We start from the raw sequence: 14,606 nt of genomic DNA, 5'->3' as shown, positions 1-14,606 counted from the left end.
AGGGGTCTACTGTGAAAAATGGTCATTTCCCAAGGCACCAAAGCTATTCCGCTGATGTATGTGAATGAAGATGTTTCCTGTGGGAAGAGAGGATCAAGTTTTAACTTGATTGACTGAAATTTCTATGGATAAATGTGTTGGAGTATAAACTTTCATCTAAAATGTGAGCCCGACATTCTTGCAGTTGAGAAAGTTGATTTACTCAAATGTAATTGTCTTTATATCAAGTTAAGACCCCTGTCCAAGTTAAAGTCTAGTTTACAACTGATTTGAAATTCCTGTGCCATCCCATAACTTCTCCTCCACACTTTTGGTGCAGCTAAAACAGACCCGGAGTTCAAGGCATTCCTGGCTGAGAGGAACCCCAGGCAACAGCACTCTTCCACGCTGGAGTCCTACCTGATCAAACCCATTCAGAGAGTCTTAAAATACCCACTACTCCTGAGGGAGCTTCACTCCCTTACCAACCCTGACAGCGAGGAACATTACCATCTGGATGGTAAATATGGCGATTTAGATACTAATTGAGCATAATCTTAGGCCATGGGTGGATCTATTTGTAGTGTAATATGATGCAGCTCCTCTTCTGAGCTAGATGAGCAGGTTTTGAAAACGTTTAAAAACAGAATTTTGCTTGCTCTTTTGAAATTTGTTTGGCCTTGCAGTTCATTCAGACTGTTTATCAAAGCGTAGTCGGAGTAAACTATAGTAGTTATTACCTGTAAAATGATTAATCAAAATAAGACTGAAATCGCAATATGGCTTAGTGCACTTTTATCAAATCACAATTTAGTTAAATGTGTGCTGCGTGTTTCGGAGTGAAGCACATCACTGTGTTGATTTACACCAGAGTAGCTCATAACCCAGTGTTTTCAGTGTCTCAGAGTAGATGCAAAATGAACTGAGGTGCTCTGAATTTGGGTGACTTATGCATTTGAGAACACCATCAAACATCTTCCTAAACTTGTAATGAGAAGCGTTGTCAGAAGCTTTAAGGGTCCTTGCGGTTTTCCTCCAAATTAAATAGCTTGGTTAAATGTTTGAAAATGCAGTACTTAAGACACCCATAAATATTAGTATCGTAATTGTACAAATGTACTCTAAAATTATAATAATTATATTTTTTCAGAAAAATCACAATCACATTTCCCCCCTAAATCATGCAGCCCTAATCAGAATAGGTCATTTGCACACATTCTTAAAGCTACAGTAACACAATTCTAGTGGGGGTAATTCTAAAGGCGGAATGCTCCAAATGGCTAAAAAAACTCTTAATTCTTTAGTTGCAGTTTATTAAGTCTCTTATGTTTTTGTAGTTGCAATGAAAGCCATGAACAAAGTGGCCAGTCACATAAATGAAATGCAGAAGATTCATGAGGAGTATGGAGCCGTGTTTGACCAACTCATCAGCGAGCAGAGCTCTGACAAGAAAGAGGTACTGTTCCACTAGTCTCTCTTAGGTCTTTGTAACTCTAAAATTTGCATTCATTGATACTACTTGAAACCAATATTGTAATGCCACCATCAAATGCCATGATGTGTGCACTGATGTCTTCTAACATCTAAAAAAGTGAATGGATTTGGTTTTACAACATTGTTTACTCCTATTCCAGGTTGCTGACCTGTCAATGGGCGACCTCTTGTTGCATGACACTGTGGTCTGGATCAACCCACCCTCTTCTCTCATGAAGGGGAAGAGGGACCCAGAGCTGGCTGCGTTCGGTGAGTGTTTGTAAAATGCTTCTTCCCGAAATAGAATCCTGTTCTCTTATTCATTAGTCTGTTTCCTACAGTAATGGTTCCCTGCATCAGTAAAGGCTGATCTGTATCTTTAGCTTTATCTTTGGGCACAATGGCATTAGAGGAGCCTCCTTGGCTCTTAAGACATTAAAGTTGCATTTATACACACAGCTTTTTTTCCCCTCGGCTAAGACATTTTTGAAGAAACTCTTCAGATGCTTTAAAAATGGGTCAGTTTGCCATTGAAGTTGGCAGTATTTCACCGGGTCACGTTTTTACTCCAACTCTTCTGAAAAGAGCCCCAAGCATCTCTATTGTGAATGTTTTGTGTGTCTTAATGTTTTATTTCATTTTTTTTCCCCCATCAGTTTTCAGAACAGCAGTTGTTTTTGTGTATAAGGACTGCTCCAAGCACAAGAAAAAAAACGTAAGTGCTTTTTCCCTTTCTTCATTATTCATTAATAGAGGTCTGATAGGCTCTAAGTGCTTGCAGACTAGCGCTTTTTTAAGAGGTGTAGTTTTTGGGTTTTATTGAAGGGCACATTGTGAATGTGAAGTGAGGATTCCCTTCTCTTGTACTTGATTAATTTCTGTCGTCTCTTCGGCTTATTTCACATGGTCAACAAAACTCTGTGACAATTGACACTGAGACCTTTCACTTGTTTGCGATATTATAAAACTATGTGACGTAGAGAATACATTACTTCCCTAACGTCCTGTTTTCAGTGTGTCAGGTGGTGGATGCCAATAAAGATCAATTTGAAATGTTTTCTCGATCCTCACAAAGCCCCCCAACACATTTTTTTGCTGTTATTTTGTCTCAGGGTGGATCTCACAGAGCATCAATCCTTGATGAGAGAGACCCTTTTCGGTTTAGACACATGATCTCTACAGACACTCTCCAAGTTCGCAACCTCCCTAGTAAGTATTGGTCTACTAGTCTCATTCTTTTCCCACAGACCTATTGAGACTAGTGTGGTATATTAACTACATGCTTTAGATTAACTTTGATAATGCGAGTAATGCATTTTACATCCCATGTGCCCTGATGACACTTGATGATCACAGTAAAGTTTGCTTTGGCTCAACTGGCTCAGGCCAGAATGTTGATATTCCCTGTTGATGGTTAGGGGTTAAAAGGTCATCCTACAGGAACTTGGGGTCTGCACTTTTGTTCATTGTCCCATGGTCTGTGTCTTCCATGAAGTTCATTAACCCTGTGCTGATCTGGGAGGTTTTGTACTTTACAGAGTTTCCTTTTACCAGCTTACCAGCATACTGTTAACCTGGCGTTTCTTTCATTTCAGATTCAGAGGGGTCTGCAATGTGTGAGCTTGAGGTCAGAATGTCAGAATCTGAAGGGAGACCCGAGAGGACCTTCCACATCTGCTGCAGGTGAGATGAGGTCCAGAATGTCACGCATCTACTTTTCTTTTATAATTCTCAAACTTTTTTTGGATGAAATCCCTTACGAAAATTAACCAGAGTTTTATTATAGTAAAAATGTAGTAGTAATGTTTTTTGGCATATTGATTACCATTTGTATAACCACAGTTTTACTGCAAATACCATGGTTAAACTATGGTTAGTGTAGCAAAACCATGGTTACATTTTTTATTTTTTTTTGTCTTCAAAAGTTTTTTTTGGCTCCATTTTTCAAAACTCTACACACAACACACACATGCAAAACGTCACACACATCTTGCAAAAGCAAACACTTCTTTGAAAACTATTTCAACTCTTCTAAAATAGTATTTTTGCATAGTAACTCTACACACAAAATAATATTGAATGCTTTTTATTTTTTATATTTTTAGCTCTCCAGAGAGTAAAAAAGACTTCCTGAAGACCATTCATTCTATCCTGAGGGACAAACAACGCCGTCAGTTAATGAAGACTGAGAGTTTGCCTCCAAATCAGCAGTATATTCCCTTCGGAGGGAAGCGGCTTTGTGCGCTAAAGGGTTCACGACCCACAATGAACAGAGCGGGTATGTTGGGGACATCTGATGCAAATTGAACCTTGATGACTTTTTTCTGCAACACTCCCCTTCTCTCTGCTCCTCTCCCTATATTCCTGCTAACTCTCCCACTGTGTCTCTTTCCTCTTACTCTCATTAACATGATTAACGCCTTTTTGTTTCAGGCTTTAGGGTGAGCTGATTATTACGTAAATTTAAATTCTAGTGTCCACCAGACGATATTGCTGCTTTCTTTCCTAAAGTAGAAAACCGTCTGCTGTTTCAAAAACGATATTTAGCATTCATGCTTTCTTCTCTTCCAGTTTCAGCCCCATCTCGAACCCTCGGCCGCCGGAAGCTGATCCGTAATCGTTTCACCATAGACACGAGTGTGGTTTTCGACGACGGCTCGTCCCAAGAGCTCTCACCCATCTCCCCGACAGAGCCCCCGCTGTCTTCGCTCCAGAAACCCCAGCAGCCCATCCGAGACACAGACCGCTGGGTGGAGGATCAGTTCGACCTGCAGCACTATGAAAACCAGGACGACGTGAAGGAGACGGACATCCTCAGCGACGACGATGAGTACTGCCAATCTGTCCGGGGCCCTTCCTCTGAGCCGAGTCTGGAGGAGTCTTTAGAGGCCCTCTCAGTAGAAGGAGATGAAGACAACGGACTTTCGGATGACAAACCTCCGAAATCCCACGCCCCCCTGAAGCTGACCCTCCTGAGAAAGCAGTGCGCGGTTGAGGGAGCCGCTTCTGAGAGGGACTCCGAGGTTATTTGGGTTCGCAGGGACGATTTTAAAAACAGCTGCAACAGTGACATCTTCTGAGCGTAGAGGGAATGTGCGAGCTGTGATGTTTTGTTTTATAGACTTGAGTGAGAGTAAGGTAGAAATCTACTGAGTCCTAGTCTTCACGGACATGATGCACTGACAATCCTACTGAAAGCCAGAACTGAAGAACTTGCACCATAGAAAAGCTTCTTGATGTTTCAAGCCACTCCACCCTAATATCAATGCAGACTTCCTGCCATTTAAGTATAACTGTACAGCCAATGTATTTATAGAGGCTTCATACTGACAGACAGGCAGCTCAACATGTTCTTTCAGTTGATCTTTTTGTTTGAAACACAAGATTGTGGTCGATCTGTTCAGTTGTGGTTCATGTCCTCATTTTTATTCAGGGATTTGTGACTTGATGCTTCGTATAACCTCGCTAGTTCTTCGTAATGGCTACTACACGCAGGTGATTTTTGTCGAGCGCGGCAACGTTCCCTGAAAATGTCATGACAGTTCGGCTAGCTGTTTAATGCCATTCCTGTTACAAACCCAACAGTTCCTTGCTTTCTGTCTTTGTTCCCTTTTGCTCATAGGTCACCAGCAACCCAGTATTAACAATCACTGTACAAAACATGCACACACAGAGAAATAATGTTCTACTTGAATATGGTAGAATGAACTGCAATAATGTAATTTCGTTTATTTGTTAGGAAATCAAACTACCCATAATCCTCGCTAGGTGGGCTTTGGTGTGCTTGTGAATTCAACAGCCAGACTTTTAGGTGCATAAATAAGGTATTTTAATTCAAAGCACCCTTACAAAGTGATGAAATGTAGCAGATTTGTCCTGTTAATACTGAATTAGTCTCGGTGAGAATGAGATTTTTGAAGAGTTTGGTCTTGTGGTATTTTGTACCAAGATAAAGATGCACACGTTACACCCTGCACATGTATTTTAAAATAAGAGATGCCCTTCCACGTGAAAAACAATCACTGCACCTTCAGCCATGGATCCTTTTTAGTGGAACTGACTGTATTTAAGACAAAAGTGTAAAAACTCCTTGCTTTTACCCTCTGCATTTTTGAGAGTGTATGTTCATACTGTGGAAATAATTATTAACCTAAAATAAATTTTCCTAATTTATATTTGCAGTTTTATCCTAATAACTTTGTACGTGCTCTGTTCTTTGTCAACGCGGCACCGGTTAGCTGTGTTTTAAATAAAGTTTGGTGTGATTTTTAAACACAGTGACTTGTCTTATTAAAAATAAATTCAGCAGATTATGATGACTCTGAAAGAAAAAAAGGTGTTGTACAGAAATCTTAATGTAAAAATTTGACTCCTGCTTCTGATTAGTTTATTCAGTGCGGATGCTGCTACCTGATTGGTCCCCATAACTAAAACCCACCCCCACACCTAATCTTAACCCTCAAAAATAGAAGCAGGGGAATCATAATCTCACTCAGATTTTGATACCACCCTGGAATGTCTATGAAAATGTCCTTGTCATATCGGGTGTAAGCACAAGGTGGCAGTGAAGCGCTGCACCAAACTGGCGTTTTTTTGTCTATATAAAAATACATCATTAATGACTTTATTAACCACAAAACACAACGCCGACAATATATTTTCTGCATTTTCCACCCACAGAAGTGTACAAATGAGTCATATTTAATGGTCATTGAGCCAGTGCCTGCATTTTCTCCTCTCCTGCGGGTTGTTTTTGTCCTTGTGCGTTCAAGCAAAGTAGTTGCTATTAGTAGTTCCTGCTCTTGATGCATTGTTAAATCAAGAACAGTTTGAATCATCAGATGCTCTTTTTGTTGCATAAAATTCAGTTTTTCCACATTTTATGCTAGTTTCTAAAATGTCTACATTTCAGGGATCCAATATTAATTCTTACATATATCTACATATACTAATATTTAAATGAATAATTTTATACAATGCATTTATATGTGTGCATTAGACGTATAAAACAGTTCTCAACATTATTGACATGTACTATATATTTTGAACATATTTTCAAGTTCATATAGATCCATTAGGCAGCCGTTTAAAAATCAAGTGCACCAGAACATCATTTTCTGCTCTGCTGTTGAGAAACCAATTTTGATTTAGAAAATGAAACACCATTTACAGTGTTTACAGTAAATACAACACTCATAACCAGTTCTCTGCCATTGAATGAAAAATAAATAGGATGTTCCATTTGCTAAATAGCACATCGCATTTCTATTTCAGGTAGCTGTCAGACCATGAGAGCCTGAGGGAAGAAGAATGTTACCAAAACGACAAACTAAGGGACAGTTGTCCCACATCAATTTTGGAAATTTATACTTAATAAAAACGTTCTAACACTCCCAGAGCCCTTATCAGTCCTGCTCTGATTCCATGCAGTGTCTTGGAGAAATGTTATCCACCGTCATGTAAGTACAGTGAGTTTTAAATGACTTAATAAGCTAATCTATTGAATGCGCTGGAATTGCATAGTTATGACTCAGTAGTTGTATTTCCTGATCATTGAACTGTTTTATTATGGGTTGTGACATTTTTTTTGTGGTCGATCTGCTTTATGGATTGTGACTTTTTTCACCTCTTAAAACATTTTTATTCTTTTTCCGCACACTTCTGCCTGCTGACTAGTCGATTTAATGAATAATAAATCATAAACATGTCAATAAATGCACTCAGGTGAAGATGTGACCATGCATTATTTGAAATGCTCCAGGATTGAAACTGAAATTCGTCTTTACTTCTCTCCTACCAGCCACAGTTGATCATCAATATTAGCTTTGCCACTTGCAGACACCATCAACAGAGGGTTGAAAAAGAGCTTTGAGAAGAAGAAATCATGGATGAGTAGCTGAATCGAACTGATGAAACATTCATCAGACTGAGGAAAGCAAGAATCCTATGTGTCGCTATAGTAGCTATGATTTGTGCTTATTACGGCTTTCTCTGTAATCACAGGGTTACCAAGGTGGAAACTCACAGTACGCTCTGAATCATGGACAGAATATGAAGGACTTTGGACTAAATGTTCTTTTATCCATGATGCCAGTTCATTACTGTGCAAAGCCTATTTAGATCCAGCCCCGTGGTCAGCTCGTTACTTTGTAACTCTCTCTCTTTGGTTCTGGCTGCAGCTGCATGGATCAGTTCGCTCATGAGCATTCAGTGCACCCGTCCCAACAGTGCCAGGCGCTGCCTGATTGGAGCAGCCTGTTTGCACCTGCTCGCTTCACTCACTACTCTCATCCCTGTGTCCTGGATGGCACTCGGCATCTTCCATGCCGATCGTGGTCTGAGCTCCATTCAGTTCCACATGGGGGAGGCTCTGTTTGTAGGCTGGCTGGCCTCGTGTTTGCTATGCACAGCCGGGTTGTTGCAGTGCTGTTCTCTGGGCCCTTCATCAGCGCAGGAGAAGAAACAAGCATCGCTGAGTGCTCCAGCCATAGTGACATCAGTTTGGACACACTGTTCAGCTCAGCCAGCCTAGACTCTCTTGTAAAAATGGTTAAGTTGGTAACAGTGTTGTCTTTTTCAATTCACTTATAAATAAGGAAAATAAAAACTGAAGGGATATTTCAATATGTGCTACAGCTGATGATTTTGCATCACATTAAGGTGTTTAATTTAGTCAAATAAATATTTTATATTTATTTTATAAGTATATTATTTATGATCATTGCTTCTTCCTTTGCTGTTATAAGATTTGTCCAACAAGTGGCGTTGTGTGCCGCCATTTGGCAAAAAAAAAAGCAAGCTTTTTAATTCACTGTGGCGTTCGTTGGTCCGATTCAATTTATCGAATCGGTTCTTTCCCACAAACGAGACCAAATTCAACCGAGTCATCACTTAAAAGAGTTTTAAGAATTATTATGTTTGATTTGTGATAAATGCTGCTTTTCACGGTATTTTAGTAATAATAAACACTAATAGGCTATGAGTTACCAATAGATTCCATCTTTTTGCTAAAAAAAAGTTATTTTGCAGCCGAGGAATCAATCAATCAAGAATCGGCTCAAAAGAACATTTCGTGCGAACAAGACATCGCTATTTCTGTGGACTGCCCCGTGCACGCAAATATTTTGAGCATTAACTAATTATGAGCAATTACCTTACTTTCTATGACACGATTCAGCTCAGTCTGCCTAAAACGGATTGTCACTAAATATGTGGCTGGTTTGAAAAAGAACAATAGAAATAGAGCACTAAACAAAATGTAAGACCCTGAAAAATTTATCTTCAATCTGTGTGAACTTAAAAATGAAGATAACGTCTTGAAGAAAGCCAGACGTTTAGCAGATTGGGTTTTAATCCTGCGTCTGGATCATGAGTCTGTCAGTGGCACGCGCTCTTTACTATCCTCGCCGTGCGCGTGCGGAGTGCTACAAGTATTTGAGGCGATGAACAAAGGGTATCAGCACAAAATCCTACCTGAAATATCTTGAAGAGTGCGTTACATCGTGGATTTTCGGGGAAAGGATGATAACGTGTTGTTTTTGAGGCAATAACCGGCTATTTCGAGGAGCTGTTTCCATTGCGCGCGATGGGAGGTGAATGGAAGTTGATGAGCGCGCGCTATGGTTCCTTAAATCCAGTTTTATGACATGAAGTTTATTATTTGTTACCTCTTTTGATTACAGAGCCATGGAGAAGCGCAGAAAACTGTTATTTTCCCTTTTTTACTTGATGTCAAAGTTTTACCTTGGTGACCAGCAGGTCATACGAATTGGTAAGTGATTGTTTATCATGACTCGTCATTGTCACCTGCAATTATTGTTAATTCATAAACTTTCAGTGTTTGTTCAGCATCGAGTGTCTTTGTTGTCACGTCACCGCTCTTTATGCGACTTGAAGTGTTATTGCTTGTTTAAAAAAAAGCCATCTATCTGATGTTTTTATGACCTCTAAATGCATTCCGTTTATTTGTCGTATCTGCATATCCATGTAGAATATGGTCTGCATATTCACTTACATTATCAGCATTGTCATTGATATAGCTACTATAATAATCTATTTTGTTACAGAAGTCTAACTAATGGTGAAAACTTTCTCAAAATGGGATGAAATCATTAACAAAGAATCAGTTACTTTGGTCATTACTTTGGTGCATTATTGTTTGTAATGGGTTGACCTTGGATTGGCCCAGGGGTTTGTAATGGGTTGACCTTTCTTTACATAAGAAGTGTAGTTGGCAGGTCATCTTGAAAGTAAACAACCCATAAATGCATTCCTCGTTTAATATTAAATCATCAGCATCATCACCACTGAAATGAGATTTGAGAGATTTGATCACTGGCTCTCCTCTGTGTGTTATTGAGATAAAGCGTCCTGTAGTCACATAGAGGACAGTAGGGTCTGATGATTGCTGCTGTCTGACTTTGCCATCACTGTAAATCCCCAAAGCAGTTTTAACAACCTACATTAATCCTCTTTCCTACCCAAGACTGATTTGATGTTCCTCTCCAAATGGGACTTCAGTTGAAACAGAAAGCTTGGCATATTGCTTCAGTGGGATGGATTGTGAAATACTAATAGTATAAATAATAGTTCATATGGATCAGCCATCCATAAATAAACTAGACATTGAAATTATCTACATTTAAGTTTACTGTATAGATCTACTCTTGATGTGGGTCATTTTTCCTAGGACTTGTGTATAGAACAGAATGAAAGAGTATTTTAGCCCCAGATGTAACCATCTGACTGCCCTATATTGATTCCACAGTTATTTGATCAATTCTCTCCCTGAGGGGACTTGTTTCACCCACACCATGTTTGGACCCTCTTTATCGGAGACATTTGTCAGAGTTTATCTGGTTTACAGATGTTCTGTCATCTTGAACACACAGTGATCTGTCTTTAAGATGGATGTGCGTTGGAGCAATGAATCGTTTTATTAGATAAACTCACACCCTTACACATACACATGGATTTGGTAGGACATTGTAAATCAGGCTGGAGATACAGGAGACTGTCCCTGTGTGCTCTTGAAAATATAGGTGCACCCAACTGCCATCTGTCATCTGAATGTTATGATTGGCATCTAAAGCATAAGTTGCTGGAGACATGGAGTGATGGTAGGCTTAGTTTGCATAATAGTGAGTTGTAATGGATACACTGACATTCCTCAGCTTTTCACAAATATTCACGTCAACATTGCTCGACAGGGTACGGTGCTTCTTTTTCACAGATTATGGGCAAAGTGTGAAGTAAAAATAGATGTTGAATGATACAGAACAAAACCAGATTTGCAAGGTTTGCTCTTTAAAATTATTCATTTGAATTTTCAATGACTCTAAATTAATTGTATAGACCATTTTGAGGGATGTAACAAATCTAAAACAATGGTTCGGATGCATTTCTGGTTTTACACTTTCAATTTCCATCATTTCTGAGAATTCAAAAAGGTCCACATTTTCATAAAAACATATGACAGCCGTGTTAACGTTAGTTACGACTGAAGCACCTCTTGTTACTGTTTTAAAATAGTTTGAGCAGGTTTGTCCCAAGGCACCCACCACTTTGAGATCACATGACCAGCTGAATACTACTTGCTTTAAGTGTGTTCGACTTCGGCTGCAGCTGGATGTAACCAATTAGTTAGATTTGCCATTTGCAGTTGAAGGAGGAGTTGAAAACTGAGACATCAAGTTGGATACTTTCTGCTTCCCATAGTGATGTTTGTGTCATGTTTGCATACTTTATCACAGATGAAGTGGATTAGTGGAATATTAGCCTACATTTTTATAAATATGATACATTTATCAAATAACTTTATGATAATCCGATATGACAATATATCCATATCAGAGATGTAATAGGTGTTGTTTTAACTTACATGTAGTGGGTCCGTCGCGTAGCAGCCACCATTTTGAGATCTCAGGACCAGCTGAATACTATTTGCTTTATCTAGGTAACCCATACTTTTTGGTAACTGCATAGAAATTTTCCATAATTTCACAAATTTATCTAAGAAATGAATATTGCATTTTTAAAAATATAGAACTTTATTTAAAAACAAATCCTTATATCACACTCTAAAACACACAAAATGGTGCTAAATAACACTAAAAGTGGTTCATTGGCTTGTAATCATAGGGAAACCACCTTTATAGGTGCTACAAATCACTTTTGTCAAATGGTGCCATGTAGAACCATAAGAGGAACCCACACTTATATGTTTGTTATGAAGGGAAATTTACTACAATAGCAAAAGCTGTTTTGAATCACTTTTATGCTTTTCTGAGGTCAGAAAGTCCAGAGAGTTAGAGAACCTTTGCAGAACTATATGTGACCTGGACCACAAAACCAGTCAAAAGGGTAACTTTTTACAACATCTGAAAACTGAATAAATATGCTTTCCATTGATGTATGGTTTGTTAGGATAGGACAATATTTGGCCGAAATACAAATATTTGAAATCTGGAATCTGAGGGTGAAAAAAAAAAAATGGAGAAAATCGCCTTTAAAGTTGTCCAAATGAAGTCCTTAGCCATGCATATTACTAATCAAAAATTAAGTTTTGATATATTTCCGGTTGTAAATTTACAAAATATCTTCATGGAACATGATCTTTACTTAATATCCTAATGATTTTTGGAAATAAAAGAAAAATCAATAATTTTTAGCCATACAATATATTGTTGGCCATTGCTAAAAAAATACCAGTGCTACTTATGACTGGTTTTGTGGTCCAGGGTCACATATTAGCTGGGGCTTTAAAGCATAGTTCACCCAAAACTGAAAATTCTGTCATTAGTTACTCACCCTTATGTTGTTCTAAACCCGTAAGACCTTCATTCATCTTCGGAACACAAATTAATATATTTTTATTGAAATCCGAGGGCTTTCTGACCCTGCATAGACAGCAACGCAACTATCACGTTCAAGGTCCAGAAAGGTAGTAAGGACATCGTTAAAATAGTCCATGTGACATCAGTGGTTCAACCGTAATTTTATAAGCTATGAGAATACTTTTTGTAAAATTTTTATCATTTGTAAAATTTTGTATAATTTGTTTTAATCTAAAATCTAAATTTGTTTTCTGAAGAAGAACAAAGATCTTATGGGTTTGGAATGACAGGTTGAGTAATTAATGACAGAATTTTCATTTTTGGGTGAACTAACCCTACGGGTTCTTTGAATGGGAGTGGTGCTATATTAACCACTCCAAAGAACTGCTGAAGAACCAATTTTTTTGTGTGTATGCAGTGACATAATAAAAGCAGTTTTAATTTACATGGAGTATGGCAGCCGCAATTTTTTTGAGAACAAATGACAAGCTGAATATTTGCTTTATTTATCTAACCCCTATATTATCAGATCAGATACTTTCAAATACTAAATAAATAATGGCTTTATCGTGGCTTTAATTAATGATCACATTTCTACAATAGCACGGTAACTGTAAACTGTGTTTACGTGATGCCAGTGAGTCCAAGACAATGCCAATGCAAGTAAGTGGTTCGATACAGTCATCTAAAAGTTTCAGCATGAAGGAAAAAAACAAAATTTGTTTACTCGTCTACCCCGAAAATTTAATCATAAATGTGTCCTATATAGGATGTCTGCTGATACCATTTATCATCCCACTGGTTACTAGCACAGATTTTGTGACCGTATGGCAGCAATTTTGTTAGTGTCGGGCTTTGGTCCAACTGTTAGGCAAGACCATTACCACATGCGTTCTTGTTTAATAGCTCTATAAATCTTATAATTATTTTTTTTATACAAAATTACTGTTTTTAAAATCTTAGAGAATATTTTGTTGTGATATAGAGCTGTATCAGCTCATTCCTGAGAGTGGTTTAAAATAATCTCTGGGCTCTGGAAGTATCACAATGTTGACTGAGAGAATGTGCAGTGCTGGTGGAAGTATTTCACAGGCTATGAGGGGAAATTAATCCTTTTAGATTTGGATCCATGTGGCCTCAGATGTATGTTCAGCACTGTGAAATGGCACTGCTCTTTGACCGTCAGCAGAATTTCCCTAAAAGTCTGTACGGCTATGGTGAACCTGGGCCCGTATTTATCAAGCTTCTCAAAGTGCCATTTTAGTCTTTAAGGGGTCATATGATGCTTTTTTAAAGATCATTATTTTGTGTATTTGGTGTAACAGAATATGTTGACATGCTTTAATGTAAAAAAAACACATTATTTTTCAAATACTGTACATTATTATAGGTCCTCTATGCCCCGCCTCTCTCAAATGCTTAGTTTTCTACAAAGTCCCTTCTTCCACAAGCGCAGTCTGCTCTGATTGGCCAGCTGACCCAGTGCATTGTCGGACACCGCAAGCACTTGTCGGAAATGTAACGCCCCTTACCATAATCGCGAGCTTCATCTTTCAAAATAAATGTAAAGACAGAGCCCGAAAGGGGAACAGAGTCGCGTGACAGTAAATTTACTCCTACTTTCAAACTTAAGTATAAAAGCAAGTTATCAAATTTCTTAAAGCTAAGAATCACTCTTACTCTCCCAGTTATTTAAGACAGCTCGTGAGGTCTCTCAAGTGGTTAGGAGTTGCCAGTAGGGGCTTGTGATGGCGCTGAGGAGACAGAGACGTGCGCGAATCTTTCAGGAGAAGAAGAATGTTCTTGAAATGTTTGACGACGAGCAGTTATTCAAACAGAAACGAGCAAAGAATATTTACATTACCAAAGAACATCATAACTGACTTCAGTCTAGCACGAGTATTATATGCTCTTTAAAAACACTCCCGTTATAATCAGTGAAGCTACCTACACTGTATCATGAATAAATCTCTTACAACTTATTTACGAGCTGATCACGGCTACTCACCAGTTTCTGAAGAGGCTCTCCGCGCTGCATCACTAAAGATAGGTGCCTATATTTTTGACGAATAATAATAATAATCTTGCTGTCGTCAAAGAAATCAGCCACAGGCGATATCTCTGACTATCGTCAATACACGATACTATCGTCTACCGGCACAACCCTAAATTAAGGTTGTGAAGACAATTTGTTTCCTTACCATAATGTATTCTCTTGAAAATTCTTTATTGTCAAATGTGTGTTGAATGTAAACTCCTATTAGGAATTTAACCATTTAATGTGAATTTATCTGAGAATATTCTTAAATAAGGAAATCT

General features: G+C 38.4%; 2 protein-coding genes across 3 annotated transcripts in view; both read left to right on the top strand.

Moving 5' to 3' along the window:
* tiam1a (TIAM Rac1 associated GEF 1a) overlaps positions 1–5,734 on the top strand; it is a 61,814-nt gene extending 56,080 nt beyond the window's left edge. The window contains exon 27 of the mRNA XM_016240556.1: positions 4,024–5,734. Coding sequence (XP_016096042.1) covers positions 4,024–4,532 — 509 coding nt within the window. The 3' untranslated portion in view covers positions 4,533–5,734. The remainder of the gene's footprint in view (positions 1–4,023) is intronic.
* Positions 5,735–8,564: 2,830 nt separating this feature from the next.
* grik1a (glutamate receptor, ionotropic, kainate 1a) overlaps positions 8,565–14,606 on the top strand; it is a 62,761-nt gene continuing 56,719 nt past the window's right edge. The window contains exons 1-2 of one of the 2 annotated variants that reach the window (XM_016240554.1): positions 8,565–9,044; positions 9,135–9,223. In XM_016240554.1, the coding sequence (XP_016096040.1) occupies positions 9,139–9,223 (85 nt within the window). In that variant the 5' untranslated portion in view covers positions 8,565–9,044; positions 9,135–9,138. Of the gene's footprint in view, positions 9,224–14,606 lie in introns of both variants that reach the window. The other variant, XM_016240555.1, reaches the window with a different exon arrangement.

This window comes from Sinocyclocheilus grahami, unplaced genomic scaffold, assembly GCF_001515645.1.
Source record: "Sinocyclocheilus grahami isolate Dianchi unplaced genomic scaffold, SAMN03320097.WGS_v1.1 scaffold593.1, whole genome shotgun sequence".
Taxonomy (NCBI): Eukaryota; Metazoa; Chordata; class Actinopteri; order Cypriniformes; family Cyprinidae; genus Sinocyclocheilus; species Sinocyclocheilus grahami.
This window is presented reverse-complemented; position numbering and strand designations above follow the sequence as displayed.